This window comes from Esox lucius, chromosome 7 (genome assembly GCF_011004845.1).
Source record: "Esox lucius isolate fEsoLuc1 chromosome 7, fEsoLuc1.pri, whole genome shotgun sequence".
Classification (NCBI taxonomy): Eukaryota; Metazoa; Chordata; class Actinopteri; order Esociformes; family Esocidae; genus Esox; species Esox lucius.
In genome coordinates this window covers 50,530,301-50,550,741 of record NC_047575.1, presented here as the reverse complement: position 1 = coordinate 50,550,741, position 20,441 = coordinate 50,530,301, and the positions used below count along the sequence as shown (strand labels likewise).

Below are 20,441 nucleotides of genomic sequence, written 5' to 3'. Positions count from 1 at the left end.
TTTGGACAAGGAGGAGCAGGAGAAGGCGTGGTGGAAGGATCTTTTTAATGGTATCCTCACGAACCAATACAAGATATGTATATACAGGTGACGAAGCGTCGTACAGCTCTTTAGAAGTCAGAGACAATCACACACAAAGACAGGGGGAGCAGAGGGAACATATATACCGGGGGAAACAGCGATGATGAGGAACAGGTGCACTAAACGAGACACAGGTGAAATGTATGATGAGACGGTGGTGTCAGAAGGCCGGTGACGTCGACCGCTGGGGCCCGCCCACTGCAGGGGGAGGTGAACCAGCAGAGGTCGCAGTTGTCACACCTAGTCCTAACCCATTAGGGGAGTGTTGGGTTAGCCCTAGTCCTAACCCATTAGGGGAGTGTTGGGTTAGCCCTAGTCCTAACCAATTTGGGGAGTCTAGTGTTACAGTTAGCCCTAACACGTTTGGGGAGTCTACCATTACAGAGGGGAGAACAAGTATTTGATACACTGCCGATTTTGCAGGTTTTCCTACTTACAAAGCATGTAGAGGTCTGTCCTTTTTATCATACGTACACTTCAACTGTGAGAGACGGAATCTAAAATCCAGAAAATCACTGTATGATTTTCAAATAAATAATTTTTATTAATTAATAATGAGATTATCAGTGTTATTCGCTTCACCTCTCCGTGGTCAAAACGTTAAGGTCTGTAATTTGTATCATAGGTACACTTCAAATGTGAGAGACGGAATCTAAAATAAAAATCCAGAAAATCACATTGTATGATTTTTTTATAATTAATTATTTGATCACCTACCAACCAGTAAGAATGCCAGCTCTCACAGACCTGTTCATTTTTCTTTAAGAAGCCCTCCTGTTCTCCACTCATTACCTGTATTAACTGCACCTGTTTGAACTTGTTACCTGTATAAAAGACACCTGTCCACACACTCAATAAAACAAACTCCAACTTCTTCACAATGGCCAAGATCAGAGAGCTGTGTAAGGACATCAGGGATAAAATTTTAACTTTTGGCACAATTATTAGAAAATGGAAGAAGTTCAAGATGACAGTCAATCTCCCTCGGTCTGGGGCTCCATGCAAGATCTCACCTCGTGGGGCATCAATGTTCATGAGGAAGGTGAGGGATCAGCCCTGAACTACACGGCAGGAGCTGGTCAATGACCTGAAGTTGAGTTGGGACCACAGTCTCAAAGAAAACCATTAGTAACCCTTAACCCTAAGTTTTAAAAGTAGATAAAGAGAGCCCAATCAAACAAATTAAGCAAAAATACAATATTTGGTCATTTATGTATTGAAAATTATCCAATACTGCATTTCTGTGAGTGTCAAAAGCATGTGAACTTTCGGTATCTGGCATGAGCCCATAACAACTCTAGGATGTTTCCTCACATTAAATGCGTGCTTCAGGTCCTTCAACAATACGTCGATTAAAGTCAGGACTTTGACTTGGCCATTCCAAAACATTAACTGTATTCTTTTGTAGTTATTCTTTGGTAGAGCGACTTGTGTGCTTAGAGTCCATGTCCTGCTACATGACCCACGTTCTCTTGAGATTCGGTTCCCAGACACATTTTCCTTCAGAATTCGCTGGTATAATTCAGACAAACAATGTCTAACAGATTGACAGACGGATTGGTGCAGCTTCTGCAGTAATGCAGTCGATGTATCGGTCTGTCGTGGTGAAGAAAGAGCTGAGCCGCAAGGCGAAGCTCTCGATTTACCAGTCAATCTACGTTCCTACTCTCACCTATGGTCATGAGCTTTGGGTCATGACCGAAAGGACAAGATCCCGGATACAGGCGGCCGAAATGAGCTTTCTCCGCAGGGTGGCCGGGCGATCCCTTAGAGATAGGGTGAGAAGCTCGGTCACCCGGGAGGAGCTCAGAGTAGAGCCGCTGCTCCTCCACATCGAGAGGGGTCAGCTGAGGTGGCTTGGGCATCTTTTTCGGATGCCTCCGGAACGCCTTCCTGGGAAGGTGTTCCGGTCCCGTCCCACCGGGAGGAGACCCCGGGGAAGACCTAGGACACGCTGGAGGGACTATGTCTCCCGGCTGGCCTGGGAACGCCTCGGTGTCCCCCCGGAAGAGCTAGAGGAAGTGTCTGGGGAGAGGGAGGTCTGGGCATCCCTGCTTAGACTGCTGCCCCCTCGACCCGGCCCCGGATGAAGCGGAAGAAGATGGTATGATATGGTATAATGTCTAACAGCCAATCATGGCAAGCCGTCCTGGCCCAGATGCATCAGAACGGGCCCGAACCATGATACAACCACCACCATGATACAACCACCACCATGATACAACCACCACCATGATACAACCACCAAGGTTCTTATGCTGGAATGCAGTGTTTTCCTTTCACAACACATAAGACTTCTCATTTAAACCAAAAAGTTTTATTTTGGTCTCATCCATTTTTCCAGTGGCCTTCTGGCTTGTCCACGTGATCTTGAGCAAACTGCAGCTGGGCAGCAATATCCTTTTTGGAGAGGAGCGTGTTTCCTCATGAAGAAACAAGCCTTGATTTCCCTTGACACTAATGGCATCCACATTGGCTTCAATACTGAATTTAGTGTCAATGTAGAAACCAATATATTATATTGATCAACAATATCCACTAGCTCACTCTCGGAGCTGGTGGCAAGTAACTCCTACCGAATTATACTTGGTTTCTTTGACAATAGGTCCTGATTATGAGTGGTCACAACATCCAAGTTACTGGTTAAGCAAGCAGTGTGACTAGAACCAGAATCGGATGTTTTCGAAGAGAAAAAAGTTTGGGAAGTGCTGGTTTACAGAATTTATAAAAACATGTTGGTCTGGTGGATGTGGAGAGACATGGAGCAGGAACATGCTGATTCTGCTTCTGGAACAGCCCAATGTTCTGTCCATGGAACAACCCAATGTTCTAATGTTCTGTCTGTTATAGGTTTGCTGCTCTCCCCTGCCCTGAGTGGGCTGTCTCTTCTTTTATGTCGTGTCTGTGTTTGTCTGTGTTGTCTGTTCTGAGCACTGGAGGCATTCCCAGAGGATAGTAAATCAAGGGGCATGGGCGCATCAGCCCTGCTCAGCCGTTTCTTCACAGCTGCAGCCACTCTCCATGATTCACCACTGCAGTACTTAAACCCGGGCTGATCAACTCTTTAGCGCCAGTTCGTTAACTCCAAACCCATGTGGTAACTAGGCTCTAGCTCATGTTGTTTTGTTTCATCCTTGCGTTCTAGTGTTTGACCTTACCTTTGTTTCCGTCCGAGATTCCGTCCTGACCCGCTGCCTCCTCCGCTTACCTGCATGCTCCAGCTCTACCGTCAGCTCCCACCTCCTCGCTGGGAATCCTCCCGTGTGCAGCCTTGTACTCACTGCCGCCTGTCCCTCTCGGATCCCTCAGTTGCCTCGCCTTCATCTCGGACAAGCCTCAACCTCCATTACACCTCTGAGTACTTCCTCTCGGTTCATTAAACACTACTACTAACCGCTAACGTTGCTTGTGTGTCATCTTTGCATTCTGGGTCAGAACAGCCCCATAACACTGTCCATGGAACAACCCACTGTTTTAATGTTCTGTCCATGGAACAGCTCAGTGTTCTGAAATATCTTCACCAGGGCATTGTTTTAAAATCTTTGGTTAAAGTCAAGAATCTAAGTATTTTATTTGTCAAGTGCACCGAATAACATGCATCATTCTGAACAATGAAATTATTGTGGGACATCTGAGTAGTAATTCAGAAATACACAAAGCAAAAGGGTTAGGGTCAGGAAATGGCTACATAAAGGGTTAGGGTCAGGAAATGGCTACGTAAAGGGTTAGGGTCAGGAAATGGCTACGTAAAGGGTTAGGGTCAGGAAATGGCTACGTAAAGGGTTAGGGTCAGGAAATGGCTACGTAAAGGGTTAGGGTAAGGAAATGGCTACGTAAAGGGTTTGGGTTAGGAAATGGCTACATAAAGGGTTAGGGTCAGGAAATGGCTACGTAAAGGGTTTGGGTCAGGAAATGGCTACGTAAAGGGTTAGGGTCAGGAAATGGCTTCATAAAGGGTTAGGGTCAGGAAATGGCTACTTAAAGGGTTAGGGTCAGGAAATGGCTACGTAAAGGGTTTGGGTCAGGAAATGGCTACGTAAAGGGTTTGGGTCAGGAAATGGCTACGTAAAGGGTTTGGGTCAGGAAATGGCTATGTAAAACAAACATGTGGAATCAGGAATCATATTGGACTTGGATTTCTACCTGTCGGTTTGAGAAAATCTTCGGAAAACACATTCTCCATTGAAAACAATGCAAAACATTATTCATTCTAATTATTTATTCTGAATAGAAACATGTTTTTTTAAACCATAAAATTAATAGAAATATTAACAGGAATGTACAATAACAAAAAATATCAACAATGAAAATTCAGCAGTGCTCATAATCTATCATTCATTCTACAGATCAGTTTGTCTTTCATAAGGCACAGTAACATTATAACTCAGTCATTTATACTGTAGATCAGCCTGTCCTTTATAAACTACAGTAACATTATAACTCAGTCATTTATACTGTATATCAGCTGTCCTTTATAAACTACAATAACATTATAACTCAGTTATTCATACTGTAAATCAGCCTGTCCTTTATAAACTACAGTAAAATTATAACTCAGCCATTTTTACTGTAAATCAGCCTTTCCTACACAGTTCTCAGGGCTCAAGTAAGAAATTGTGTTCCTCAGCAGTGCCTTGCTAGGTCCTGAAAAAAAAAAAGAACAATGACAGACATTTCTCTAATGGGTGTGTGTAGGTAATACTATATGTGTACAGTCTGTGTGTTTGTGTACTGTCTGTGTGTTTGTGTACTGTCTGTGTGTTTGTGTGCCTCTGTGTGTTTACAGTGGGGCAAAAAAGTATTTAGTCAGCCACCAATTGTGTAAGTTCTCCCACTTAAAAAGATGAGATAGGCCTGTAATTTTCATCATAGGTACACTTCAACTATGAGAGACAAAATGATATTTTTTTCTCTCCAGAAAATCACATTTTATTGGTTAATTCCTCGGTAAAATAAATATTCGGTCACCTACAAACAAGCAAGATTTCTAGCTCTCACATACCTGTAACTTATTCTTTAAGAGGCTCCTCTGTCCTACACCCGTTACCTGTATTAATGGCACCTGTTTGAACTTGTTATCAGTATAAAAGACACCTGTCCAAAGCCTCAAACAGTCACACCCCAAACTCCACTATGGCCAAGACCAAAGAGCTGTCAAAGGACACCAGAAACAAAATTGTAGACCTGCACCAGGCTGGGAAGACTGAATCTGCAAAAGGTAAGCAGCTTGGTGTGAAGAAATCAACTCTGGGAGCAATTATAAGAAAATGGAAGACATACACACTGATAATCTCCCTCGATCCGGGGCTCCATGCAAGATCTCACTCCGTGGGGTCAAAATGATCACAAGTACGGTGAGCAAAAATCCCAGAACCACACGGGGGGGACCTAGTGAATGACCTGCAGAGAGCTGGGACCAAAGTAACAAAGGCTACCATCAGTAACACACTACGCCGCCAGGGACTCAAATCCTGCAGTGCCAGACATGTCCCCCTGCTTAAGCCAGTACATGTCCAGGCCCATCTGAGGTTTGCTAGAGAGCATTTGGATGGTCCAGAAGAGGATTGGGAGAATGTCATATGGTCAGATGAAACCAAAATAGAACTTTTTGGTAAAAACTCAACTCGTCATGTTTGGAGGAGAAAGAATGCTGAGTTGCATCCAAAGAACATCATACCTACTGTGAAGCATGGGGGTGGAAACATCATGCTTTGGGACTGTTTTTCTGCAAAGGGACCAGGACGACTGATCCGTGTAAAGGAAAGAATGAATGGGGCCATGTATCGTGAGATTTTGAGTGAAAACCTCCTTCCATCAGCAAGGGCATTGAAGATGAAACATGGCTGGGTCTTTCAGCATGACAATGATCCCAAACACACCGCCCGGGCAACGAAGGAGTGGCTTCGTAAGAAGCATTTCAAGGTCCTTGAGTGGCCTAGCCAGTCACCAGATCTCCACCCCATAGAAAATCTTTGGAGCGAGTTGAAAGTCTGTGTTGCCCAGTGTAGAATCTGAGCATTAACAATTACAATATGAATGTACGTTTCATTGGAAGTGAATGTGCCTAGATAATGAGAACAACAGAAACCTCTCTGTTTAGATTCTCTCAGTAGGTAGCGCTCTAATGACAGGAATGTTTACGATGGCCATATGGCATGGGGGTTGACTCCTAAAAAGTTAGAAACGCCCTTAATGTATAGGCTAGCTGGTAACCAACATTACAGTGAGAAGAGATTGACTGAGATGAGATTGAGGTTGTGTAAGGAAGACCAGGTCCGTAACCTCATGAACAAGACTTTCTAATGCTGCAATAAATAATATACTTTCTCTCTCCCTTGACAAACGGGTATGCTAATTATTACAACCACTATACGAAACGGCCGATTTCTAACACCAGTGACAGCCCCAAAACATCACTGCTCTAGATGAGATCTGCATGGAGGAATGGGCCAAAATACCAGCAACAGTGTATGAAAACCTTGTGAAGACTTACAGAAAATGTTTGACCTCTGTCATTGCCAACAAAGGTTTGAGATGAACTTTTGTTATTGACCAAATACTTATTTTCCACCATAATTTACCAATAAATTCATAAAAAAATAGTTGAAGTGTACCTATGATGAAAATGACAGGCCTCTCTCATCTTTTTAAGTGGGAGAACTTGCACAATTGGTGGCTGACTAAATACTTTTTTGCCCCACTGTATGTAATACCGTGTGTGTACAATGTGTCTGTGTGTGTTTGTGTGCATATGTAATACTATGTGTTTACTGTGTGTGTCTGTGTGTGTGTTAATGTCTGTGTGCATATGTAATACTATGTGTGTACATTATGTGTCTGTGTGTGTGTACCTGTCCTCTTCATGGTCTTCTTCCACCCAGGCCACTATCTTTCCCTCCCAGCCAGGAACCACAGCCTCATCCTCAAACACCTAAACACACACACACACACACACACACATACAGACACACACACAGACACACACACGGACACACAGCACAGACACACACACAAACAGAAACACCGCACAGACACACACACAGAGACATACCACACACACACACACACACACACACACACACACACACAGAGACACAGCACAGACACACACACAGAGACATACCACACACACACACACACAGAGACACAGCACAGACACACACACACACACAGAAAGGCACACAAATAGACACAAAGACATGTAGACAGACAGGCAGATGATGGATGAGACTTAATGCCAAAACCTCAAAACAGCAAGTGATGATTGAGCAGTACAGTCCTGGCAGAACATCAGATCAGTGTCTGGTGGGGTCAGTGGGTCAAAGATGTCAGGCACTTCAAATACTAAACAAAAACCAGCATCTTCCCTCTTCCACTTGCTTCACTCAAACGAGAAAGAGCAGATAGTATGCAGCAAAATCCCTCAGTAATGTTCTGGTAGATATTCTGTCATAACAACTATCTACAGAGTATCATAACAATTCAATTCACTATCTACTAACACTAACCCTAATCTTAAACCTTGTCCTAAAACCCTTACCCTAATCTTAAACCTTGTCCTAAAACCCTTACCCTAATCTTAAACCTTGTCCTAAAACCCTTACCCTAATCTTAAACCTTGTCCTATCCCTTACCCTAATCTTAAACCTTGTCCTAAAACCCTTACCCTAATCTTAAACCTTGTCCTAAAACCCTTACCCTAATCTTAAACCTTGTCCTAAAACCCTTACCCTAATCTTAAACCTTGTCCTAAAACCCTTACCCTAATCTTAAACCTTGTCCTATCCCTTACCCTAATCTTAAACCTTGTCCTATCCCTTACCCTAATCTTAAACCTTGTCCTATCCCTTACCCTAATCTTAAACCTTGTCCTATCCCTTACCCTAATCTTAAACCTTGTCCTAAAACCCTTACCCTAATCTTAAACCTTGTCCTAAAACCCTTACCCTAATCTTAAACCTTGTCCTATCCCTTACCCTAATCTTAAACCTTGTCCTATCCCTTACCCTAATCTTAAACCTTGTCCTATCCCTTACCCTAATCTTAAACCTTGTCCTATCCCTTACCCTAATCTTAAACCTTGTCCTATCCCTTACCCTAATCTTAAACCTTGTCCTATCCCTTACCCTAATCTTAAACCTTGTCCTATCCCTAACCTTTTAATCATCTTCTCACCTCTCGCCTCCCCTCCTATTCTCACAACTCCCTCGCCCTCTTCTCATGTCTCCTCCCCTCCTCTCCCATCACTCTCCCATCACCCCCTCCTCTCCCATCACCCCCTAGCTCCAATCACCTCCCTTCTCTCCTCTTATTCTCCCTCTCTCTCCACCTCCTCACACCTCTGTCCTCTCCTCCTATATTCTCAGGTCCCCTCAGCTCCACTCTCCTCTCTCCTTTCCTCCTGTCCTATTCTCCCTGTCCCCCACCTCTTCCTCATCCCCTCTCCCATCTCCCCCTCAACTCCCCCATCTCTCTCCTCCCCTCCCTCCTCCCCTCCCTCCTCTTACCTCTTCTTTAACTGTTCCAAACTCAGGATCGAGGGCTTTGAAGTGGAATCTGTAGTGGTCATCTCTGTCCAGCGCTGTCTTTATGTCTCTCAGAGTAACTTCCCCCAACCTAACACACAAACAGACACAAAGGCATTAAAAAGGCACTGTGTATATATTGTATGTATTGTGTATATCATAAGTTTTGGCATATTTCTTACAGTATGCATATTAAAAATTCTTAACATATCATATATCTTGCAAATTGTAATACAATTTAATCTATTGTAAGATATTATAATAATGGAGTGTCACGTATACTATGTAACCCTGTGAGAACTGGTAGCTGAGTAGTGCTAGTATGTTTCCTCTTTTAGTGACCAGTTTAAAAAAGCTGTAAAACTATATTTGTTGTATTTAAAAAATATAAAAGCTGATTTAGATGATTAAGTATTCCCAACAGTATGCTTATGTTTATGTTAAGAAGAAGAGTATTTAAGCAAAAATATAGCCAGACAAAAAATTAAATAAAGCAATAGTATTGTAAACGAACAGCAATCTGGGTAGTATTATTGAACATTTAGATATGGCAATAATATACATAACAACAATTCAGAGAGTTATTGAATACTAAGATACATGTATGAGTGAAATAAGCTTATTCATGGTGACATAGGACACTACAACTATGTAGTAAGAATTAAGAAAAAGTTACACACAGCAAAATATAGTAAGAAATATTATACATAACACTGTACATAGCAGCAGTTTAAAAAGAGAACTGTAAACTAGCAGCAATATTGGTAGTGGTATTGAATACTGTATATACAGCAAGTATGGCAGTAATATACATAAACATTTTAAACTAGAATCAATTTTAATTAGTATGATGGATCAGTGTTGCTGGTGGAGGAGCCTTATGGCCTGCAATGACAAAATGGAGTAGATGGTTGCAATGACAAAATGGATTAGATGGTTGCAATGACAAAATGGAATTAAGAATTGGCCCATTTTGATAATTGGCTTTTCTACAGCAGCTAGTTGGCGGACTTGACAATTTCAACTAAGCATTCGTTTTATAATTAACTAGATCCGACAGATCCCGGATCAGTTTCATGTTCTCTGGACTTATATTTGTGGGGGACCTAAATTACACACTGTAGCGCAACAATGGACAGGTTAAAAAGGCAGAGGAAAAAGTCCAATAAAAGAGAAAAAGCAAATTCATGGTTGTATTTTTGGGGTTGCTATAGGGTTGCTTTGCCAATTCTTGGGGTTGCTCGAGCTACTGCAAGCCAACCCTTAGCGCTGCCAATGCGTATACATACTGAGCACAACGCTGCGCTAAAAATGTTAATAAACAATAGTAGGCTATATCAACACTGTAAACTAAAAGTTCTATGTTACATCAGCCTTATTTGATTTACAACAAGATTAATATTGTTGCTAGCTAGCAACAATATGTTGTGAGAGTTATATTCACAAGTTTGATTTGTTTTCTGTCTGATTACCAGTCAATGCTGTCATAACTCATTTAATTGGGAAAATACATAGCATTTGAGTTGTTTCAAGTGTTTTAGAGTTGTTAAAATAATTTTATCTCACATAGTCAGTGAATGTTTTTGCATTAATTCATGCCCTTTATCTGTTGCAGGTGGATGTGTTCTTCCACCAGTTTGAGAATAGAATCATTCAGTAATGTTTATGCAGAAACATTTGTTGGTACTATGTATGTTTGTGTACATTGAAGTCAGTGATATGTTTACTATAGGTTAATGAGGCAGTACTTTTAATTTGACTAAAATGTGATTAAAACTGGTTCTCTGTTTTCATCATTTTGACAATAACTAGACTAAATCATTATTCAAATGATGAAAATGTGACTAAAACTTTCAGATATTTTAGTCAAAATGACTAAGACTAGACCTAATAAAAAAGGGCGCCAAAATTAACAATAAATCATACCAGCTTATTTCCAAGTCCAATGTCATATTTCTGCCTGGTGTTGCATCAATTTGGTCTTATATGGTGTTAGAAAAGTTTACCCTGCCTTGTTTCAGGGTAATTAGTTGATGCTCATTTGATGTCTCCAAAGTGAATTGTGCTATATCCTGGCTGATTGGCCTTACTATCTCTCAGAGCTGGGTTTAGGGTAACATACCTCTTGCTGATGTGGATCATGCAGGGTGTGTGTGAGTGGTCTGTGAAGTAGAGGACCTTAGTGGAACCAGATGAGCTCAGACTACTGCTGGAAGGGGCCACCTCTGAAATACACACATAAACATACAAACTCAAGTTAAGTTTCCACTCAGTGTGTGTGTGTGTGTGTGTGTGTGTCGAGTGTTTGTCTTACTGCTAGGAGGCCAGGATTGGTGTTGGGTGTGTGTAGTTCTGCAGTGTCCTGAAGACTTGCTTCTTTCCTAAAACAAAAAACAGGGTAAGGGGTAGTACAACAACACAACACAACTTAGTTAATTACCAAAACTAACTTCATTTGTGTGTGTGTGTGTGTGTGTGTACCTGATGTGTGTGTGTGTACCTGATGTGTGTGTGTGTTTGTACCTGATGTGTGTGTGTCAGTCTGTCGGTGAGTGATGCGATGCCCTGCTCCAGGGTGTCCAGTGTGTGTTGCTGTGGATCCTGATCTCTGAAAACACCTCTCAGACTCCTCAACGCTGACCGCACCAACTGTAGCTCTTCAGCCTGCACACACACACACGCAGACGCACACGCACACACACACAAGTAGCATGTGCTTAGCCTAGCACACTAACAGCGCAATGGAACACACTAGATATGGAAATAGCTTTGAGCAGGTTATAGTAGACCATCAGAGACCAGGATATGGAGTTATATTAAGATGTAATCTGGCTTGTTTATATTAACTGCAAAAGTTTTATTCCCAAATGCAACATAGATCAAGATAAATGAATTACAATAATAAAGCTCTTACAATTTGTTTAACAATAACTTGGTTGCACCCTTCTATGTATTTATGTAAACAAAACATGGTGTACAAACACTAACTTAACCGGGAGTCACTGCTCAACCAATCTGGAATACCTGATGATTATATGCAGGCCTTTTTACTTGCCTCAGGAGTTTACATCTATTGTTGTTATTGCAGTCTACAATACCCCTGGATGCTAATGCTAAACTAGCAAAGAAAGAACTGCAGGCTGCCATTAGCAAACAGCAGACGGGACATCCGGATGGTGTTTTGGGGATTGCAGGAGATTTCAATCATTCAAATCTGGAAACTGTTTTTCCCAAATTCCACCAAATTGTCTCCTGCCCCACAAGAGGAGACAAAACACTAGACCACTTGTATACAAACATTCCGGAGGCTTACAAAGCCATTCTCCCTCCCCCACCTGGGGCAATCTGACCATCTCTCACTATTTCTACTCCCCAAGTATTTACCCCTCATTAAACAGGTGAAACCATCCGTGAGGACAGTTAAAGTGTGGCCAGAAGGGTCAGACTCACTTCTACAGCACCAGTTTCAACACAGACTGGACTTTGTTTGCCAATTAAACCACCCTGGAGGCCTACAATTTATCAAGGGCCAATCTTAAAAGGGGCATCAAAATGGCTAAAAATGAACAAACTGCGGATGGAGGAACACTTCCACAACAACTCTGAACCCTGATGCATGTGGCAGGAAATCCAAGCCATCACAGACTGCCGAAAGAACCCCACCCCCACAGCCAGTGATGTCTCCTTCACCAAAGAGTTAAACAGGTTCTACGCCTGCTTCGACAGGGACAACAGAGCCAGCCTTTAAAGCTGAACTCCACCCAGCCGACCCCCCCAAGACAATCCACCACAGAAGTGTCATATGCACTGAGCAGGGTGAATGCCGATGGCATCCCCAGGCGTGTGCTCAGAGCATGTGCTGGGCAACTTGCCGAGGTCTTTACTGACATTTCCAACATGTCACTGGCCCAGGTGGTTGTCCCCACGTGCTTAAAGACCACAACCATTGTGCCAGTGCCGAAGCAGTCAACCACGTCTAGCCTGAATGACTTCCGACCGGTTGCACCCAGCCCCCACAATCATGAAGTGTTTCGACAGACTAGTTCTGGCCCACCTTAAGTTCTGCCTCCCCTCAACAATGGATCCCTACCAGTTTGCCTACCAGTCAAACAGTTCTACAGAGGCTCTGCATTCTGCCCTGACCCACCTGGACAAAATCAACATCTCAGCTTTCAACATGGGGGATCAGCTCCTCTCCCTGCAACTGGACTTTTTACTTCCTAACCAACAGATTAGACAACCTCACCTCCTCCACCCTGATCCTGAACACTGGTGTTCCACAAGGCTGTGTGCTGAGCCTCCTCCACCCTGATCCTGAACACTGGTGTTCCACAAGGCTGTGTGCTGAGCCCCCTCCACCCTGATCCTGAACACTGGTGTTCCACAAGGCTGTGTGCTGAGCCCTCTCCACCGTGGATCCTGAACACTGGTGTTCCACAAGGCTGTGTGCTGAGCCCCCTCCACCCTGATCCTGAACACTGGTGTTCCACAGGGCTGTGTGCTGAGCCCCTCCTGTAATCCCTCTTCACCCACGACTGCTTTCCTGTACACAGCTCCAACACTATCATCAAGTTTGCAGACGACACCGTGGTGGGAGGCCTGATCAGTGACAATGACGCAGTATTGGTCTCTTCAGTCCTGCACCAGCAGGCACAGGAAAGGTTTCTTCTTATCTACAGTAACCCTGCTGAACTCTGTGACCCATCACTAACCATACCCACCCCACCTCTCAGGGACCTTGTTGCACTACTCCCTTTGTAATACTCTAAAATTGCCTTGCTATGCCTGATAATGGAAGTTTTTAGTTGTTACAGGTATGTGACTACCTCTGGAACCTCACTGCTGCTATCCCTGCATTTCAGTTGCACATGAACCTTGCACATTAAATTTGCCTCTTTGCACATTTAGAAATGCCATCATGCTTGCATTTTTACAGTTGTTACATATGCATGTTTACCACGGGACCTCATTGCTACTACCTCTGCATCCCGGTTGCACATGCTACATTACTCCTTCATTGGCCTCGTTTGCACATCTAGAATTACATTATGAAATTGCCATTTGTACCCGAACAACTATTATCCCAATTGTAACATTCACTATACCTAATACCTAAAATGTTTGCCCTCCCCTATTTGCCTTATTGAACATTTAGTTTTGCTCATCTACACATTCCATTGGTAATATACATATACATCATACTTGTTATTACTTGTACATTTTCTGGCCTCCTTTATTTGCACTTCTGGTTAGATGCTAACTGCATTTTGTTGTACTGTTCAATGACAATAAAGTTGAATCTCGCTGTTGAAATTTATAAAATCAAAATAGGCAAGTATAATATCTGATTACAACACGCGCACACACACACACACACATCCACACACACACAACCGGTGGGGTAATTAGGTCATACACACACAGGATGCAGAGATACTAAGAGGCCCCCCAGCCAGTACCTGACAATAATTACAATGTAAACTAGCTGCAATTTAAACAAAGAGTAGGATGGGGAATATGAACAATATGTGTAGTAGTGAAGTATTGAATATTCTAGGTACAATATGAATGTAATATAGTACCTATAATAAGCTCTGAGGAGCTAGCTAGATAAGCAAGTCAGCTATATTCTATTGGCTTAACTTTAATGTGTTTTGCACATTCCCAACCGCATTCAGATTCAACAACAGCCTAATTTTGATTTAAAACTTACAAATGTATTCCATCTTGCATTGAATTAGTGATTTGATTGACCAACGTAAAAACAAACGCACTTGAAAGAGTGCATGTCATATAAGTATTTATGCTTCTTTCAAATGTCACGGTAAATCCTTGTATCTTATAATTCTAGACATTCTAAGTGTATTTAGAACAGGAAACAGGAAGTTCAGACGACCTGCAATAGAAAGTGTTGATCGTTGTTGCCCTCCCAAAATTCAAACCCTGGTCGCCCACGTGAAAGGCTGTGTCTTTAACCACTACACCACCAAGCTATACATTTGCCAGGTGTCGGTATAGCCTCTTGACATTATATAATTTTGTCAGAAATTAACATCATGCCAAGTTTGAATATTTTGTTAGACATCATAAACCACTGTGTTAAACTGTGAGTAAAGTTTCTTATTAAGTTTTCATCCGCCACAAATAGCATTTATGAACTGTATGGCTTTTGCTACAATAACTAATGTATCAATATAGGTGACGATAACAGACTTTTTAGTCAAGTGAAAAGACGAGAGAATTGTGTAGTCAGCAAAGGTTTTGTCTATCCTGAACAAATGCTAAGAAATAATTCAAAAATCTACCAGAAATAGTCGCAATATAACAGTAAACAGTTTCATTTTAGGCTTCCTATAACTATAGTTACTGAAGATTGTAGCCAGCTAAGTGTTTGTCTATCCTGAACGCTTCCTATTACTATTACTGAAGGTTGTAGTTAGCAAAGTTTTGTATGTTTTGAACAAATCCTAAAACCTGATGTCCACCAGATATGTCAAACTTTTTGCATTGCGCCGGAAATCATTAATTGTCAATGAAGCAATCCCAACAGGTAAGTTTCCAATGTAATGTTGCATTGCGGTGCGTTTTGTGTAACGCATGCCTTCAACAACAGTAGACTGACCACATAGACTAAACTGACAACACTGACTGACAGTAGACTGACCCCACAGATTAAACTGACAAAACTGAGTGACAGTAGACTGACCCCACAGACTAAACTGAGTGACAGTAGACTGACCTTACAGACTACACTGACTGACAGTAGACTGACCCCACAGACTACACTGACTGACAGTAGACTGACCCCAGGGACTAAACTGACTGACAGTAGACTGACCCCACGGACTAAACTGACTGACAGTAGACTGACAGTAGACTGACCCCACAGACAACACTGACTGACAGTAGACTGACCCCACAGACTACACTGACTGACAGTAGACTGACCCCACGGACTAAACTGACTGACAGTAGACTGACCCCACGGACTAAACTGACTGACAGTAGACTGACAGTAGACTGACCCCACAGACAACACTGACTGACAGTAGACTGACCACACAGAGTACACTGAGTGACAGTAGACTGACCCCACAGATTAAACTGATAACACTGACTGACAGTAGACTGACCCCACAGACAACACTGACTGACAGTAGACTGATCCCACAGACTAAACTGAGTGACAGTAGACTGACCCCACAGACTAAACTGACAACACTGACTGACAGTAGACAGACCCCACAGACTACACTGACAACACTGACTGACAGTAGACTGACCCCACAGACTAAACTGATTGACAATAGACTGACCCCACAGACTACACTGACAGTAGACTGATCCCACATTCTAAACTGAGTGACAGTAGACTGACCCCACAGACTAAACTGACAACACTGACTGACAGTAGACTGACCCCACAGACTACACTGACTGACAGTAGACTGACCCCACAGACTAAACTGACTGACAGTAGACTGACCCAACAGACTACACTGACTGACAGTAGACTGATCCCACAGACTAAACTGAGTGACAGTAGACTGACCCCACAGACTAAACTGACAACACTGACTGACAGTAGACTGACCCCACAGACTAAACTGACAACACTGACTGACAGTAGACTGACCCCACAGACTACACTGACAACACTGACTGACAGTAGACTGATCCCACAGACTAAACTGAGTGACAGTAGACTGACCCCACAGACTAAACTGACAACACTGACTGACAGTAGACTGACCCCACAGACTAAACTGACAACACTGACTGACAGTATACTGACTCCAGAGAGAGAGGAGAGGCCAGGGGGCTGCTGGGTGTGTCCTGTAAGGTGGGGCCGGGACTGGTCACCGTGATGATTCATCATCTCCTTCAGAATGTTGTCTTTACTCTCTAGCTCCCTCTGCAAGACAGCCTGGACACACACACACACACACACACACACAGGACACTAAATGACATGACATAAATTAATATGTAAGATCTGTGGTGTCATGTGTGTTTGTATATATGTGTGTGTGTAAGGATGGGGGGTTGTTGTGTTCTACCTTCTGCTGTTGATTCTCCTCCAGTTTGTGTTTCTGCTGCTGTAGTAGTTTGTCCTTCTGTCCAAGTTCTTTCTGCACACAGACACAAAGACAAATAGCACACTCCTCTGCACATCTATGGAGAGCGGACCTCTGCAAGACTGTGTATGTGCATGTGCGTTAGTCTATATGTTTTGGTTTAACAGGCGGAATTGAGGGAACAGGGCCTCACAATGGAGACACGCATTCATCAAGTACATCAATGAAAACAAATACAACCATCCTGATAAGGCCCTAAGCACATCAATGAAAACAAATACAACCATCCTGATAAGGCCCTAAGCACATCAATGAAAACAAATACAACCATCCCGATAAGGCCCTAAGCACATCAATGAAAACAAATACAACCATCCTGATAAGGCCCTAAGCACATCAATGAAAACAAATACAACCATCCCGATAAGGCCCTAAGCATATCAATGAAAACAAAAACAACCATCCTGAAAAGTCACTAAGCACATCAATGAAAACAAATACAACCATCCTGATAAGGCCCTAAGCACATCAATGAAAACAAATACAACCATCCTGATAAGGCCCTACGGATAAGAAGCAGTCTGGAGCCCTGTCTCTCGTGCTATAAATACCCAGCTACACCTGTATTCACTGATTTCAGAACAGTTCTTCACAGCGACTCGAACAGACACAAAAGGTGTGGCACTGCACTCCCTCCCTCAGGGAATGAAGGTTATAGACATTATCCAATGTTCCCCTTTGGTCAGTCACTTCGGTGCCACAATGGGGACAATACAAAGTGTCGTTTAGCTGGACAGGCAGAATACTGAGGTGGGGGTGTGCAAAAAATTGGGGCCACAGGAAAAACAGGCTCTGACAGGGAAGGCAGCCTGGCCCTCCGTGCCCCAAGTCAGAAGCACCATAGACATAGACATGGCCACTGTGACCCAGGGGGCAACAAGACACAAGTGTCACAGGAACGGAACACCCTAGTCCAGACCGAAGTTGGGGCCAAGATATACGCCGTCAACAAGACAATACTATAACAGTTTCCAAATGGCATGCTGAGATGGCTGCCCAGTATCAATGTGGAAAAATCTAACTCTTGCAGGAAAGCCAACACTTCTGCTCCCTAACTTTGGAGTGCAGGAATGCCTCCTCCCCCACCACGGCAACAGGTGTCAAAGGCCAACCACACATATATATGCAATAAGGGAATGGCGGGGGGGGGGGGGTGAGGGGCAGGGGGATGGCGAGGGGCGGGGGAATGGAGAGGGGCGTGGGGATGCCAAAGGGTGAGGAATGGTGAGGGGCGGGGAAGCCAGGGGAATGTCGAGGGGCGGAGCATCACAGACAATGTAACTGATGCCAGTGGGAAGACAGAGGGAAAGACCAACACCACACCCATGACCCACTCTGACACCCTCTTCTGGTGTAAGAAGCCAAAAGCACAGAATCTCATGAAGGAGACGAGAAAACGGGCCCACTGAGCCCAACATGCCGTCCCGGGGGAATCTTCCCCATCCCTTGACCAGAGGATGGGCTGAGGGAGATTCTGACACATGCATTGGATAAATCAGTGCTCATATGCACACCGTAGTCTGAGAAGGGCACCTATCCTGGGCCCAGCCACCAAGTCCACCAGTCAGGGCTGAGTGCATGAATCCCTGCCTCACCACTCACTCCTCCAGATAAGTGAGGACATCTTAACCAATGCAAAGACAAAGAACAGGGTAGTAGAAATGGGTCCAAAACAACATCTGTCACTAAACAGGTTATACACAAATCTGTGTGTGACTTTGTGGGTGAAAATGTGTGTCTTACCTTGCACTCATTCAGCATCCTGTTCCTGTCTTCCAGCTTCCTCTGTAACTCTGCCTACAACATAACAAACTGTGTCAATACCTTCATATGACCCTTAACCCTTTAGATGGCCCCTAATCCTTTATAGGACCCCTTACCCTTTAAAAGTGAGCAAGTCCGTTAGCTTGATAATAAGCTACCTGATTGATCGGCAATTCAACCAGGTGTGTGTGATTATGCCCAGCTATTATGTTTGCATTGTCTTCACAAAAGTGAGCAAGTCAGTTTGATAAGCTACCTGATTGACCGGTCATTCAGACAACCCAGTCCATCAGTACTGAGACCAACCAGACCAGTTTAGCACAAGGCCAGACAAGCTCTCTAGCAAGTGTGACTCTTTCAAGGCTTTTTTCTCAGAACTAAGTAGAGCAGATTATCAACTTTAAAAGCAGCAAATCTTTTCAATAACTTGATCAAAAAGTATTGTATGATATACCATTACAAAGCTCAGTCTGGACCTTCATAAAATGCAATAGAAAGCCAAACTAAAATTTTGCAACAGGACCCATTTTCCTGAATTGTGTCACAATTCCTGAATAATTCCTAAAGCCAACATCACATTTTAAATATGGATCACTGCGCCAGGAATAAGGGATGCTGCAGATTTTAGCAGACTAGGTTCCAAATTATCTGCCCCTATAGATTTCTTAAGAGTTTAAAGTAAGTAAAGCATCAATGATTTCCTTAACAGAAAATTATCTGAAAGAAAACCCCAAACCCACATTTTCAGGGTCAGTCAACAAATTTCCTCCATCAGAATCCAGATCACAATTAGATTGAGTTGACTTAGCTACTGAATCAAATATATACAATAAGACAAAACATTATGACCACATGCCTAGTGTTGTGTAGGTCCCACTTTTCCCACCAAAACAGCCCTAACCCAATGAGGCATGGACTCCACTAGACCTCGGAAGGTATGCTGTGGTGTCTGGCACCAAGATGTTAGCAGCAGATCCTTTAAGTCCTGTAAGTTGCGAGGTGGGGCCTCCATGGATCGGACTTGCCCAGCACATCCCACAGAAGCTCGATTGAATTGAGATCTGGGGAATTTGGAATTTTGAACCATTTTTGCTTTGTGGGAGGGCACATTGCTGCCTAATATATCCCCCCCACTTACAAGTGCCATGATAACGAGATTATCAGTGTTATTCGCTTCACCTCTCCGTGGTCATAATGTTAAGGTCTGTAATTTTTATCATAGGTACACTTCAACTGTGAGAGATGGAATCTAAAACAAAAATCCAGAAAATCACATTGTATGATTTTTTTATAATTAATTTGCATTTTATTGCATGACATAAGTATTTGATCACCTACCAACCAGTAAGAATTCTGGCTCTCACAGACTTTTCTTTAAGAAGCCCTCCTGTACTCCGCTCATTACCTGTATTAACTGCACCTGTTTGAACTCGTTACCTGTATAAAAGACACCTGTCCATACACTCAATCAAACAGACTCCAAACTCTCCACAATGGCCAAGACCAGAGAGCTGTGTAAGGACATCAGAAACAAAATTGTCAATCTCCCTCGGTCTGGGGCTCCATGCAAGATCTCACCTCATGGGGCATCAGTGATCATGAGGAAGTTGAAGGATCAGCCCAGAACTACACGGCAGGACCTGTTCAACGACCTGAAGAGAGCTGGGACCACAGTCTCTAAGAAAAACATTAGTAACACACTAAGCCGTCGTGGATTAAAATCCTGCAGCGCACACAAGGTCCCCCTGCTTAGCACATGTCCAGGCCCGTCTGAACTTTGCCATTGACCATCTGGATGATCCAGAGGAGGAATGGGAGAAGGTCATGTGGTCTGATGAGACAAAAATAGAGCTTTTTGGTCTAAACTCCACTCGCCGTGTTTGGAGGAAGAAGAAGGATGAGTACAACCCCAAGAACACCATCCCAACTGTGA

General features: G+C 43.3%; 1 protein-coding gene across 6 annotated transcripts in view; it reads right to left on the bottom strand.

Moving 5' to 3' along the window:
* Nucleotides 1-4,334: 4,334 nt before the first annotated feature.
* The window catches only part of LOC105008823 (dixin), a 54,826-nt gene continuing 38,719 nt past the window's right edge, over nt 4,335-20,441 (bottom strand). For all 6 annotated transcript variants that reach the window (XM_029121015.2, XM_029121018.2, XM_029121019.2 and 3 more), the window contains 9 exons: nt 18,488-18,541; nt 16,667-16,738; nt 16,402-16,533; nt 11,130-11,270; nt 10,921-10,987; nt 10,729-10,831; nt 8,589-8,697; nt 6,933-7,012; nt 4,335-4,725 (listed from right to left, as the gene is read on the bottom strand). In XM_029121015.2, the coding sequence (XP_028976848.1) occupies nt 4,719-4,725; nt 6,933-7,012; nt 8,589-8,697; nt 10,729-10,831; nt 10,921-10,987; nt 11,130-11,270; nt 16,402-16,533; nt 16,667-16,738; nt 18,488-18,541 (765 nt within the window). In that variant the 3' untranslated portion in view covers nt 4,335-4,718. The remainder of the gene's footprint in view (nt 4,726-6,932; nt 7,013-8,588; nt 8,698-10,728; nt 10,832-10,920; nt 10,988-11,129; nt 11,271-16,401; nt 16,534-16,666; nt 16,739-18,487; nt 18,542-20,441) is intronic.